The following is a 14,612-nucleotide window of genomic DNA, read 5'->3' as shown; positions in this document are numbered from 1 at the left end:
TGGGTGTGACGTGGTGGTGGGAAAAGAAAAACGGAATATCAGACCCTGATCCAAGAACACGAGACGGGCTCGGCTAGCTTGTCAGGTCGAGAGCCGGGATCCGGGGGGGGATGTTAGTATGGGATGAAGAACCATGAGGATTGCAAAGTCGAAATCATGGAGGCTCAACGATGTCGACAAGGGAAGGGCTAACAGGGGAGGAGTGAACCTAGCAACGCCATGGGGACCAAGCAAGGAACGCCACATGGATGGGTATGGGGGGTATGGGGTTGGGTTGGGGGGTTTGGGGGAGGGGGGGTGTCATATCCAAAGGCCAGGTCGTTAGCGGAAACGGTAGGTTGGCATGGCAAAATGGGAAACCAACGAGATGGTTAACGCCCTAACTTGGTGGTTTAGGCCGGAGGCGACCCGTTCGGCCGACCATTGATGGAAATGGGGTGTATACACCCAAGATGTATAATATGTTGTACGCTGAGATCAGGGGAGGTGGAAACAGAGGTATACATGAACGAGAAACGGGATATTGGGAAATCAACGGACTGACGACCAACACGAAAATATCAAAAGCAAGCCGCCGTAGAGCAGCGAGCGGTAATGTCTACATACGGACGAACCGGCTCACGTTAATCACGCTAGAAAAAAAAATCCAAAAAGAGCGGCGTAGGAACGGCAACCCACAGGAGCCGACTCGTTGGTTCGGCATGGGGGGAACGGCGACGTCTAACGACGGGCGTGGAGTCGGTTAGGCAGAGGTGCAGCTAATCGGGCAATTGGGCAGTCTGTCTGGCCCAAAAGGATGCATCGTGGGATCCCGACTTGTGGGGGAGGGGGGGCCTTGGACGCAGCTAGCTTTGGCGACATCATCTGGCCAATGCGCCTAGCGGCAAAGTTTCCGACTTACACCCACGAGGCTGGGTCGATGGGGGCAGTGAGCTGGACAACTCTTCCTTTCTGGCTCTTGGGGGCTGCTCTGGGGCAGGAAGAACATCAAGCAATGGAAACGTGGAGAGAAGACGGTAACTTAGATGTAGCTCGCAAAACGTCAAATGCGGAAGAAGGCCTCTTGAGGGAGCACAGCAGGCTTTCTGGCTGAACCATGCCGCGCCGAACCACGCACAAGCTGGACCCCGGGGGGTGTCTCGATAAGGCGCCAGTCAAGCCGCCGCACGTGCTGTGTTTGCCCGGGGATGCGCAAACGGTCGAGTGATCCCGGGCCATGAGGGCATCCCCCTATGTCAGTACCTCAGCGGCCGCTGCTGGTTCGCGCCGTCAACACGGAGAGACGCTTGTTCCTCTGTTCCGCTCTGCCGAGATAAAGATTCAGACCCATGAGCATCGGAACAGATACCCAAGAGACTCGTGACGGTTATCGCCAGAGCCTGTGTGAACCTGCCGAGGGCGAGCGGTTGCGGTTCCCGGCCACCCGACGGGCGGGAGCCGGCAGGCTGACGAACCCGAAAGGGTTTCGGTACTGCGAGGCCGCAGGGGGTTGGTGTGGTGTAGCCGTGACTGGAGCTCGCGTTGGTGACGTCTCCGTCAACGGGGCCCTCCAACGCAGAGCTCCCAACGCAACGAACGCAGGGCCCAAGTAGGCCGGTTGAGAGAGCCGCCCGACCATCCTGGTGTTCCGGTTGGAAATTGCAGGCTGCTGTTGCCACGGATCCTTGGTTGTTTGTTGGAAAAGAATCCCGAGAGGTCCAGCAGCAGCACCGGCAGGCGCACACCGAGCGGCCAACGGCACGGCACGGCCGGGCAACCAACATAAGCAGAGGGTGTCATATACGTCGGGCTTCTCTACAAAGTCCGATCGACGTTGGCCGGCCGCTCAGCAGCGGCATGGGTGCGAGGGAGGAGGACCTCTTGGGTCCGGCCACAAGGGGCCAACGGTCCTCGCCAAAGAAGGACCGTTGAGAGCAGATGGGAGAGGCCAACTCGGAGTTCTTTGGGGAGACTCCCACGAGCAGGACAACAAGCTGCGGGCAGCCATGCTCACCTCCAAGGTGCATGGCAACGGCAGCAACAAACGGTCCGCCGTGTCCGGGACAGAGCGGGAGAGGGACCAACGCAGGTAGCCGTCGAGCTGGTCACCGTCTTTTCCAGTTGGGATGGGAGGGGGGTGACATCCTTCGAGAAAGAGAAAACGGCCAGTCGGGTTCTTGGGTGGCATGGACGTCGGGTACGTAGCGCAGAAGGGATCCGTGGAACCGAAACATGGCGGCTCGGATGGAGTTGGGAGGTGCAGTCGATGCAATTGAACCCAATCTTGGGCTGCCGCTTGATGACTGGGCACGTTTTCATAGGGCAGAAACGTTGCAGCCCAGGGGGAGGGGGGTGGGGGGGGGGGGGTCAAGGGTACGCCTTGGGGAGGCGGACATGCAGGGTCCAGGACAGGCACGGACACCGTATTCCCGTGATGGAGGGCGTCGAAGGCATCCAGGATGTCGAGGATGTCGAGAAGCGTGGAGGCCATGCCGAAGGAGAACGGAGCCCCCCCCCCGGGGGGGGGGGGTGAGCAGAGCTCGCGAGGCCTGGGTTCCAAGCCACCCGACTTTTTTGAGCCGACGATTCTCGGCGTGCAGGGTGAGATGGACTTCGCGAACCTCCATGTTGGAGCGAAGGAGAGAGCATCAAAGACCTGACGGGGCTCGGGCATCTCCTCAAGTCCCATGGAGCACTGCATCATCGCCTTGTAAATGCTTCCATGCTCAGAATGGAAGAAGACTGGGGCATCATCTGCGGTGAGCCCACCGGAAGCAAATGGCATTCGACCCGACGCAAAGACGATGGAAGGAGGCGCCTACCCGGCGTGGCACAAGAGATCCAAGGTGCCTGCCTGCCTGCTTAGGCAGACGGCAAGGCCATGTGCTGCGTACGTCGGAACTTCCTCGTTGCTGCGACACCGCAACACGCAGAAGGGCGGACAGGAAGGCGCGAGGTCGTCATGATTGCCCCCAAGGAAACCACGACCCAATTATCTTGGCATGGGCGGGGGAAGGGGTGGAGGGCGGCATTGGGAATCAAACAGCCAACCCGCGCCCCACTCCCGACTCCTTTTTTTGGGTCCGGTCCATCTCGACAAACAGTGGACCTATCGTTCTGCGTCTGGGTGGTGCTCCGGCCAAGGTGAACCAAAGATACGTATGAACTGCCCCTCCTCGGCCCCGTTCAAAGTCGTCCAGCATGACGGGAGCCGGTGCGTGGGATGGTAGAAAGCCCTTCCTCACCCATGCCATGAATGGCGATCGGGGGATACGTTGTGATGGCCACGCAAACCTACCGTGCACCCGTCGCTTCATGACAGAGCTTCGATCGAAACATCGACGCTACCAGCATGCGCATCTTCCATGGGATAGTGAAGGGTGCCTCACCAAGCTAAGCAATAAAGTCTCTCCGAGGAAAACGATCGAGGATCCAAGAGAACTTGAGAAAGGAGAGCTTGTTGTCGTCTATAAAACATAGGAGGTAATATCCGTGACATCCGTCTTTTCTTTTTTTTTTTCAACTCGGGCATCAAGACCATCCCGACCGACCGCCGTGTCCCTCTGTCTGTTGTTGAATCCGTGGGTGCGTGCAATCGCTGCTCCAACCAACCTGCCGCTCCAACCCGCTCCTGTGTCCAAACGCCGCCGACAATGCACTTGTGAAAGCTGATATATTGTACACGCATCCCAACCCAAGACAACCTCGGCCGACCACCCCTGCAACCTCTCGGCTCTCACCCAAAGATCTTCAAGAAGCCCCAGATACCCAAGCCGCTCAGCACCGGGATCGTCAGGTTGTCGTCCCATCCAAACAAATCCACCACCTCGCTGGCGGCCGCCACGAAGCCAGACCACAGGCTGACGGCGCCCAGCGCCAGCCCGCCCGAAATGGTCGCCACGGCCGGCTCGAGCCCCAGCGCCGTCGCCACCCGCGCCGGCAGCCCCAGCGTGCCCGTGAACAAAAAGTTCTCATCCCCCGGCATCGGCCCCTTCACCGGCGCCAGCCAGCCCCAGAAGAAGACCGACGTCGCCACGCCCACCACGAACGCCGCGGCCGACCCCGCCAGCGACTTGCCCTTGCGGATCCTCGGCGTGTAACGGCCGTACAGCCTGCCGAACGTGCTCGCCGCCGTGTCGCACCAGCTCAGCAGCAGCGTCCCCATGACCCCGACGTCCTTGGGGAAGGCGTACAGGACGGCCCACGCGCCGAGCAGGTAAAAGATGACGCCGTTGTACCCGGAGTACTCGCTCTCGCGCATCAGCGCGCCCAGCACCTTGACGTAGAGCCGGTTGAACGGCGCGTTGTGGTGCCGCGCCACGTCCACGGCCGCGATGGGGATGAGGGCGCCCATCAGGTAGGGGCACACGTCCCGCGTCTGGGTGCCCGAGAGGTAGAGCCAGACGACGAAGAAGCCGATCGAGACGTGCAGGGCCTTGCGGGGCACCTCGTGGCGGTGGATGAAGGCGCGCCAGCGCCGGTGGATGGGGATCAGACCCAGCGGGGACGGGCTCCGGCTGAGGTCGCGCCAGCTCCAGAGGCCGTTGGGGCCGAGGGTGGCGCCGGCGTCGAGGGGGGAAAGGTGCTGCTTCCCGTTGGGGGAGGCGGAGGCGGAGGGCTTGAGGGGGAGGTGGCCGTTGGGTGTTGGCGCAGAGGCGTCGGCGCCGTCGGCGGTGGGTGCAGCAGCAGCAGCAGCAGCTTTCCGGCGGGTGCGCGCGCCGACGGGGCTGCGGCTGTTCGTCCTGGCACGAGACAGGTCAAGGTCGGAGGCGGCGCTGTCGTCCTCGTCGATTTCGTTGAGCGCGGGCTGCGGGACGTTGGCCAGGCGCCTCCTGGCCGATCGGGTCATGGGACCGCTGTAGGAGGAGGAGAATTGCTCGGGTCCGCTGCCGTCCGGATCCGGGCTCGGCGAGATGACGCGTGGCGTCGCGGGGACGTTTCGGCTCCTGAGCGAGGGCATGTCGTCGTCGAGGTCGTAGGGAAAGAAGGGGAGGGCGGGTAATAGCGGGACGGCGGCGCCGGCAAAAACGGGGCAGATGTTGAAGAAGCGCAGGGGCAGCGGCCAGGTAGACGTGGTTGTCCTGGGGGCGCGATGGGGTTTGCGAGGCCTCGAATTGTCGGCGTCGTCGTCGCCGTCGTCCTTGTCGTCGCGTGACGCAGCGAGCGATCGGCAGGGAGCACTAGAAGTCGAGGGGTGGTGTCGGAACAAGGCAGAAACGTAGTTCGGGGTGACGGGATCCAGTGTGTTGAAGACGAGGGTGCGGCGGAGCGCGCAGACTCCACCGCATAGCTTGACTCGGCCGTCGGAGGCGTGGCAAAGCCCGAGAAAACCTAGGGGTGGTCTTCTCTTTTCTTATTAGTGTCTTGGGGCGGCGGCTGCGGCTGCGACCGACGATGTTGCGACCACGCCGTAAGGGGAGCGGCGGGAGAAGCGGACTCGGATGGCCGGCCTCTCGGGTGACCCGACACAGTCAGCGGAAAAGGAAAAAAAAAAGATTACCAAGGTAGATTGGTCGAAAGCGGAAAGGCTGGGTTATGCGAGAGATGATATTGGTGTGATGTGCTGGACTGGCCTGTTGTCTGCCTTGTCTGCTTGATTGCGGCCCAGAAACCTTGAGCGGAAAAAAAAAAAAAAGAAAAAAGAAATTTCGGTCGTCTTGGAGAGCCAGCCGCACCCCGCGCTTGCGTCAGTGAGGATTGTGCATGTGACACCAACTGAACACATTCGGCAGACCGATGAACAATGGTCGATCAACATCCACCGTGAACCGTGAAGAAACCATGAAGAAAATAGCGTACAAGAATACGCTGATTCGGGACAGAGGAGCCTCTCGAGTGTAGCTCAGCCTTAGCCCTCGAGATATTGGAAACCATCCTTACTTCCATGCCTTTTTTTTCGTTCAGCCTTAGGCGGATTCGCCGAGGCCGCATGGCTTGGACGTGTACTGTGTATGTAATGTCGAATCAAACCTCAAAGTATCGGTACACGCAGCCAGCGGTCTCAACCAGGCCGCGGTGACAGTCAATGGAAAGCTGGGATCCCTTCACAACCAACCATGGATCGAAGCAAAAGAGCCGGAAACTAGCAGGGGAGCACATCTCTCCATGACTACCTTAGCTCTTGGCTTTCACTATTGGGTAAGGTATGTCACCAAACTAGCTCCCAAAGTACCTTGTGTCCAACAGGCCAGGTGGTAGGATTGGCGTACGGTAAGGACGCGTGACAGTACTTACACAGTACGCTCACAAGCGCTGCAAGTGAAATGAAACCCGCAGGATCGGCGCTCTCCCACCCGCCCCACAACCGACCCGCGCCGGCCGACGGGGGTCCGGTGGATCCCAGCCTGCGATAAGATAAGGATTTTCTGGAACTTTTTGAACTGCATCACGTCCATCGTCCAGCGTCCAGCGTCCAGCGCAAAGCCCACCTCCGAACCAAGAAGGGGACGAGGGAACCGCAACACCATGGCGCCGGAACAGACCCGTCGCAAGGCGCCCCGCTCGTGGGACGCCCTCACGCCACCTCTTGCCCAATGGATCCTTGACTACCTATCTTCGATGGGCTATGAGCAGCCCACCCCCGTGCAAAAGTCCTGTCTGGACATCTTCCGGGGCAACAAGGACGTCGTCGTCGAGGCCGTCACGGGCAGCGGCAAGACATTGGCCTTTTTGATCCCTGTTGTCGAGGTACGTACGCTTTGCTCCGGCCCTTCTCCTTGGCCCAGCGCCCCTAGAGCAGCATGAACCACGAGGAAACGGGGCTAATCCTCAGCACAGAAACTCTTGCGCTCCGGTGAGCCCGCGAAACGTCACCACGTCCAGGGCATCATCATCACGCCCACCCGCGAGCTCGCCTCTCAGATCCACACCGTCCTCGTGTCCATGATCAAGTTCCACGCCCCCTCCGCCGACTTGCTGCGCTACGCCAAGGACGACGAGAAGCGCCCTGCCACGACGGAGCCCGTCATCGTGCCCCAGCTGCTGGTCGGCGGCACGACCAAAGCCGCCGAGGACCTGAGCACGTTCCTCCGCCTGTCCCCCAACCTCCTCGTCGGCACCCCGGGTCGCCTTGCTGAATTGCTATCGAGCCCTCACGTCAAAGCCCCGTCCTCGTCCTTCGAGGTGCTCGTCATGGACGAGGCCGACCGCCTCCTGGACCTCGGCTTTTCGCCCGAGCTCACCCGCATCCTGGGCTACCTGCCCAAGCAGCGTCGAACCGGCTTGTTTAGCGCCTCCCTGAGCGAAGCGGTCGAGCGCCTCATCACGGTCGGCCTGCTGTACCCGCACAAAATCACGGTGCGCGTCAAGAGCCTCAAGGACGGCGGCGTCGTCGAGGAGCGCAAAACCCCCATGTCGCTCAGCATGACGTACCTCGTCACCCCCGCGAGCCACAAGATCCCCGCCCTATGCCAGCTGCTCGAGAAGCTCGACCCGCGTCCCCAACGCTCCATCGTCTTCTTCTCCACCTGCTTCGCCGTCAAGTACTTTGCCAAGGTGCTCCACGGAATCCTGCCCCCGGGCTTCTCCATCGCGTCGCTCCACGGCAAGCTCGAACCCCAGGTGCGCGAGAAGAACTATGAGCGCTTCGTCAACGCCACCTCCCCCACCGTCCTCCTCACCACCGACGTCGCCGCTCGCGGCCTCGACATTCCCCAGGTCGACCTCGTCGTGCAGCACGACCCGCCCACCGACACCAAGGTCTTCATCCACCGCTGCGGCCGCGCCGGCCGCGCCGGGCGCCGCGGCCTCGCCGTCGTCCTGCTCCAGCCGGGGCGCGAGGAAGGGTACGTCCAGCTCCTCGACGTGCGCCAAACGCCCATCGTCCCGCTCGAGCGCCCCGCCGTCCAGGTCGAGCCCGCCCAGGCGGATGCCGTCGCCGACGCGATCCGCGCCAAGGCCCGCGCGGACAGGGAGGTGTTCCAGCTCGCGCAGCGCGCCTTTGTCAGCTGGACAAGAAGCTACCTGGAGCACCAGGCCACGTCCATCTTCCGCGTCGCCGACCTCGACTGGGTCGACCTCGCCAAGGGGTACGGCCTGCTCGAGCTGCCCAAGATGCCCGAGGTGCGGGGCCTCGACCGGTCGTTGGGCCTGGGCATCGACACGGAAGCCATCCCATTCCGCGACAAGCAACGCGAGAAGAAGCGTCTTGAGGAGCTGGACAAGTGGAAGAAGGAGAAGGCGGAACGCGAGGCTGCGGGCGGCGATGCGGCGGCCGGGCAGAAGCGCAAGAAGAACGAGGCGTGGAGCGGGCAGAAGGAACAGGAAGATGCCAGGGCGGCGAGGAGAGAGAAGAAGAGGAGGAAGCGGGAGGCGCAGCGGTTGGCGAACATGACGGAGAAGGAGAAGGAGGAGCAGAAGAAGCTGGAGGAGCTGATCGAGCAGGTGAGGAAAAAGAACCTGGAGGACGGGGCCACAAAGCCGGCGACAACAACGAAGAAGAGCGGGGGTGGAGGTGGTAGCAGGGTGGATAATGATGAGGATGAGGATGAGTTCTCTGGTTTTGATGACTAGGAAAGGAAAACAGTGAGAGAAAAGAGAAGGGGGGGTTGGAGAGGAATAGATACCCAAAGCACTTCCTTTTGGTTGTCGGATGGTCGGTCGCCATTTCGAGGCTCTGGTTCTTTTTTTTCCTATCGCGGTGAAAGAGTCCCCGCTGGCTTCTAAGATAGCGCATGCCCATGTGATATTTGAGACGGAGGATGCCTTCTTGCTTCTACTCCCCGGGCCATGTACAACAAGGCTGTCCTAGCTGGCCGATGGGCCGCCTTTATCCCAACAGCGCCTGGAAAAACCGGCCGCGGCGCATCCACGCGTTCCGTCGTTCGCCCTGCGAACCCTCGGGGGGACCAGCCGACCTCGCATCTCATCAGGGCGCCCTCCGGGTCAGCTGGCACCCGCCAATCGCCCGCTATAACGCGCCGGCTCGATGGGAGCTGCCGCTCTACCCGCAGAGCACCTATGGCCGAGCGGGTAGGGCACGGCCGTTCTCCTTCGCCGTCGTGGCCCCAGAAACCGGAGGAGAGGTCGTTGGTTCGAGTCGTGTCGGGCAACCGCCGCGTTCTCAAAAAATAAAAAAAGAACCGTGTACTACTAGTCCCTAATACCTTGTACTTCTGCGTCAAGTATCTTGCTGTTTCCTTGCTGTAAAACCCCTGGGGGCGGGGGTTTTCGTAGCCAGTCTGGTAAGCCACCTGAAGTTGCTCCGGCCGCTGCCGGGGACACAACAACCCGTATGAGGGTGGGTGGAAGCTGGGCTGGTGAGCTTTTTGTGTTTCTCGCTTTGGAGTCGACATTGGCGAACCGGCGTGGGTGATCACACCTGAAGAACGTTTTGTCCTAGCATCACCAGCACGCTTCTCTGCTTCGCTCATACCCAGCGCACATCACGGTGAGTACTACGGGGAAGGAAATGGAGGAGTGAGCATGCTGTCTGCCTCCGTGGGGAGTCCTTGGTGTGGACAGGCGGAGTGAAGCGAAGCAAACAAAGCCAACACCATCGGCACAAGTGCATGTAAACAAACCTCACACCCACTCCACCCCTCCATACGCTTTACACTGCAAATCAGCAATGCCTGTCTGCTTTAGGGATTCAGCATCCTTCACCTCATCTCAAAGACCGTCAAGATTTTTTTCATGGTTCTCTACGCCCTCGAGGGAGTGCTCGTTGATCTGTCTCATGGCCCGACCTAGCAGTCCCTGAGCGAGGACGCAAGGCTCTGGCAAGCAAGCAGGCAGTTGGTGAGCCACCAAAAGCTTCGCTGGCAGAGGTTGCAACACACATTGGCTCGTCGACTCGTTCCTCGGGCCCTGTCCACAACGTTCGGGCCGACAGAAAAGCAACCCCATGGGACTTCCACGCCCCCTTTTCCACGCCTCCTTCCTGTTTCCTTGACACGCTTTTCGTGCCTTTTTTCTTTCTTTTTTTTTCTCTGCGGCGGCGGCGGCTGAGCCCCGCAACAGACGCACACGGCACCCCCTTACGATGTAACTACTGCATAGATGCAGACCCGGCGAGGTCCTAGGGATGACATTGCACTCCTCCCACCGCTTCTTGTCTTGCTCCGACTGCAAGAGAGAGAGCAAGTTCTCGCCAAGACGAAGACGGGGGATTCGCATTCCGACCGTGTCGAGAGCGGTGAGGTGAAGGAGGATCAGTCCGGCGCTTAGGTACCTACCAACCTACCTACCTACCTTCCTACCTAACCGCCTACCTACCGACTTGCCGATGCTTCCCATCGGGGATTCTCGGCTTTTGTTTTTGCTCATGCTGGGGTGGTTGCTAGTGTTGACGTTGTTTCTTTTTTCCCTGCCTGTCTTTTTTTTCGCGCTTCGGCATTGAAGAAAAAAGTTGGATATGCAGAGAGAGGTTGTTGATGGGGACTGCAAAAAGCCGAGTGAGGATTTCCGGATTTGGCCAGAGAACCAATAGAAAACGGCGTGTGGTGGTGCTGGGGTGGGATGGGCCAGGGTGAGGTGCAGCAAGCAGATGGAGTTTGCCGGGGAGATGAGCAGAAAGAAGAGCGCACGTGGGAGTTATCTCATGTTCGTTACACTTCTTGCATGCGTCGCAGTAAACTCCAGTACTCCAGTACGTACGCAAGAGACGACGCTTGGAGAGGAGGGCGGATTTCCGTTCCTCATGCAACATGGAGGATACCTATGCCTGACCTCAAGGTAGGAAAGGGAAAGCAAACGATGGAGCTCAAGGGTTCCTTTGGCAACCGTTCCGACGTGAGCCCGGAGCTGCGTCTTGCTTGGGACGGATAAGACAGCCACAACTCGGAAAGGAGCTCGGCGGCGGGAGCGCGGCTGGTCCGCCCTCTGGATGGCATCATGGGCCACGAGCAAAAAAAGAAAAAAAGAAAAAAAAAAAACGCTTTGCCCGCGGCAATGTGGGTGGGACTCGGCTGTTTGTTACGTAGCAGTTTGGCAAACAGATGCCGAAGCTACTGTGTAGTTACGTCGTAAAGACCCGTTGACGATCGGCATTCGGTGATATTCTGGATATCTCGCAAAGAGGCAACGTCATCTGCCGTCAGGGTGATCGGCGGCCTTGTGGATGGTGCCTGTTTGCGTACCTGCGGCCTGCCGATCAGGCCTCCCCCCTCTCCCCTTTCACGCTAACGGGATGGAGGAGGTGGTGTTGACGTTCGACCCATCCCCATCGTCACCCCTCGAGGACCGCAGGCCACGTGCAGGGCGAGGAAGGACTCGACTGGTGGTTCCTTTGCCAGGGAAATAAAGCACTCTGGGTCCTCCAAAGGAGGGAGAAGGATACGGTACATAGGTAGGTAGCAGGGTAGGATCAGATCTTTCTCCGCCCGCAGCTCGTCGCCGCGATGCTCTCCTTGCAGGCCTCGGCAGTTGACGCCGTGGATGGGGTGTCTCCCTCTGCACAAGACTGTGCTTTCTGCATGCCTCGCCCTGCTTCGAGCCTACGGATCTTGTTCTTGTTCCTGGATGTGCTACAGAGTAGTTATAGGAATTTCTCCCCCTTTTGGCCCCGGAAGATCAACCATATCCTCACCGCAATCTCGTTGCGCCAGCTCTCCTGCTGTGCAACCTCAGCTGCCCCCTGGGGTTCCGTGGGAGGGAGGAACGCTGCATGATGCAGGCGGCGAGATGGCGTTTTGTTGACGATTGGCGACTGCAGATGAAAGGCTGGACGTTAGCTTTCACTTGGCCTGTCCCAATCCTCCAACGACCGCCCCCCTCCATCCATGTCCCCACGCAAGGCCGGCTAATTTCCAGGGCCAGACCGGACGCCACAGCCGCGGTTTGGCGATGCCGGCCGTGTGGGTGAGAGTGGGTGATGAGTGGGGGGCTCGCAGGGTGGCCCAACTCGGTCTCTCATGGCTTCATCTCAGGGCCCGTCTTCAGTGTTTTGGTCCTGGTTGAAGAATCCCCCCCTGCTCGTTTCTCTGCGTCCCTCAGAGGGGGAGGAGGTAATTTTGGGGCGCCCCCCGGGGGGTGGTACGTCGAGGGTCGCCACACATGGCAGGAAAGGGGGTCATGGTCCTTTGCATTGACGAGCTGGTCCGTGAAAACGGGTGATCGAAAGATCCCGGTGATGATGCGGTGTTGGGACAAGTTTGATGAGCTGGTCCCTGGATAAGGTTCGTCCCTAAAATCCGACAGATTGGAAGCCGAGATTACATAGTTACGCAGTAGATGACGGATTGCTCCACCAACATGATTCCATGAGAAGGAAGAGGAAGAGGCGCCCGGTTCTCTCCGTGTGAGGACCGAGCGAGAATGAAAAAGCCCAGTGCGAACAATGACGGGAGGGCGTTGCCAGGGATGAGCCCAAGTCATGGCGAGGTCCATGCCGTTGGGCACAAAGCTGGCTTCTCCTCTTTGTTGACCGCGTTGCCCTCGCTCAACCTGCATCTCGGCTCAAAAACGAAAACGACGACAGGGCTGTGAGGTAAGGCTAACGAATCCGGCAGACTGGGAAATGACGCCAGGATCCCGCGGTGACCGGAAGCTGTCCCCGCGGCGCCACGAAGCAACCTTGGCCCCCCTTGCGTTCCAGGAACCCCCCGCATGCGCGTCAACCTTCAAGGAAACGCCGGGAAGCTCTGGGCGAGTGGGATAGCTAACCAACCGCCAGGCCTCGAAGGCCGCGAAACGGTGGACAGACGAGGCAAACTTGGCTCTCGCAACGGCCACGGCCGGGAGACGGGCCATCTCCCTTAGCCAGGACATGGGGTGGACGGACGCCTGCAATTTTGGATACATACATAGAACTTGCATGTCTTGTTTTTTTTTTTTCTTGGGATCGATGAGCTTGGGGAGAAAGCGAAGGAGAGAGAGAGAGGGAGGGAGGGAGGGAGGGAGGGAGAGCGGAGGAGAAAAACTTGGAAGAGCAGCCCAAGGGAGGGCGGGTGAGTGCAACCTGGGAACGGACCGAGGGGTGGTTCCCAAGATGCATCCATGCAGAGATGCGCAGAGATGGCGTTGCTGTGCCCCCCGAGTCCCGCGTCATCGGTGCATATCGTCCACGAGCCGGTCAGCAGGCTACTGCGCTCTTCCTGCAACCCAAGAAAGCTCGGAACGATTCCTAGGGCTCGAGGGACTCCCGTGACGTGGTGATCTCGGCACGTCGTTCGTCGAGCTCGCCAGAGGTTGTTTTGCGCCATCGAATCGTCAAGCAGATGACCGGCGCCTGGGCCCAGCAAGCCCCGCTCCATCGGGTGCGCTAACGTTGGCCGAACCGTGCGCACGGGACGGCGCTCGGCGAGCCCTCCCTTCCCCATCCAACCATCCATCCATCCCAGGTTGTCACACCCATGTCAGCGGTGGCCGAGGAGGGTTTTTTATTTTATTTTAATTTTTTTGCCCGTTGGGGGGGGGGGGGGGGCTTTTCTTGCTTGAAACGCTGCCGCATGCTGAGATGCCTACTCCGTTACTCCGTACCTACTGCGTACAGTACATACATTCCACTACTTCAGGTACCTAGGTACCTAGGTACCTCTTTACTGTGTCTTACCTCGGTAGGTAGGTATAGTATCTAAGGCACCGGACCTAAGAAGTGTATAAGTGGGTGTTGGGTGTTGTACCTCAGGTAGGTACCGATGAATGCAATCCAGTCGACGCACGGAAGAAACATCAGGTACAGGGACAAGCTATGCAATGCCAAAGCTTAGGTACGCTATGTACAGCACGGTACTTGAATGTTACCTCGTGCTGTACCTGGTGCACCTAACGTGAACCGTATGCTGCCAGAATCCCACTCTGTGACGCACCAGCCTGCTGCTGTTGCTGCTGCTGCTGTTGCTGTTGCAATGGTGGCTGTTGCCGGTCACCCAACCCTGGACCTCTGGCCACCCGGGCCCCGCCTCTCTCCCGGGGCCCAGGGATTGGCCATTTCATCCCAACGTGCAGTTGCAGCGACCTAGCCAGGGCTCCACTCTCCAATTTCACGCTTGCCCAGGGCGTCCCGGGCCAATCAGAGGCCGTGCCGACGGTTCTCTCCCCCGGCCCCCAGCCTTTTTGCGGCCCAGGATTCCTTCCGTCTCTGCTCTCCAAGACCCCTTCCCATTGGCTGCCCGCCTTCGCTTTTTCCACTCTGGTCCATTCTCCATCTCTCTCTCGCGCGCGCTCTGTCCCGGTCCCCGTCTCCTTCGCGCCCCTTGTCGACGACATGCTGGAGCCGCAGCTTGTTGCTTGCTCCAACTTCCTCAGCCTCTCCACCGCTCTCATAGACCCGACAACCGGGGGGGAAGGGAGTTGCCGGACCAGGCACTGTTCCGGACGCAGCTCTCACTGCCGACATTGAGATCGCACGGCGCTCCTTTCGTGGTATTGTTTGATTTGATCCCCGGGGGGGTTTTTTTCCTTTCTTTTTTTTTGTTTTTCCCCTTGGGGGTGATTGCCGACCTGAATGGCGCCGAGAGCACCGTGTGTCTTTGTCTTGTGACTCGCTTCCAATCACATCGTTTCGCTTGCTTCTTTCGTCGGCATGTCGTGTCTCTCTGCCTCTCTCTCATGAGCTCGGGGTAAACACGGCTGCCAATTCCCCTCTCGCATCATCGACTTTGGTGCATCCCGACCGCCTATGCTGCGCGTCCGTCAGACCCTCCTAACGCGTCCGCCTTGACCCTGCCTTCCTCCATGTCTTCGGCCCTGGA

General features: G+C 59.8%; 2 protein-coding genes across 2 annotated transcripts; one reads left to right on the top strand and one right to left on the bottom strand.

The window, feature by feature from the left end:
• Positions 1-3,715: 3,715 nt before the first annotated feature.
• On the bottom strand, positions 3,716-4,939 carry VTJ83DRAFT_6346 (uncharacterized protein; the record flags this gene model as incomplete). The annotated part of the gene is made up of 1 exon (XM_071013047.1): positions 3,716-4,939. The coding sequence occupies one exon, from the start codon at positions 4,937-4,939 to the stop codon at positions 3,716-3,718; it is 1,224 nt and encodes a 407-aa protein (XP_070863973.1).
• Positions 4,940-6,444: 1,505 nt separating this feature from the next.
• On the top strand, positions 6,445-8,490 carry VTJ83DRAFT_6345 (uncharacterized protein; the record flags this gene model as incomplete). Its single annotated transcript, XM_071013046.1, has 2 exons — positions 6,445-6,666; positions 6,757-8,490. 2 exons carry the CDS (start codon positions 6,445-6,447, stop codon positions 8,488-8,490), a joined length of 1,956 nt encoding a protein of 651 aa, XP_070863972.1.
• Between the last annotated feature and the right edge of the window lie 6,122 nt (positions 8,491-14,612).

The sequence above is a fragment of the Remersonia thermophila genome, chromosome 6 (assembly GCF_042764415.1).
Source record: "Remersonia thermophila strain ATCC 22073 chromosome 6, whole genome shotgun sequence".
Classification (NCBI taxonomy): Eukaryota; Fungi; Ascomycota; class Sordariomycetes; order Sordariales; family Chaetomiaceae; genus Remersonia; species Remersonia thermophila.
The sequence above is the reverse complement of the archived record's forward strand: the minus strand, read 5'-3'. Positions and strand labels throughout refer to the sequence as shown.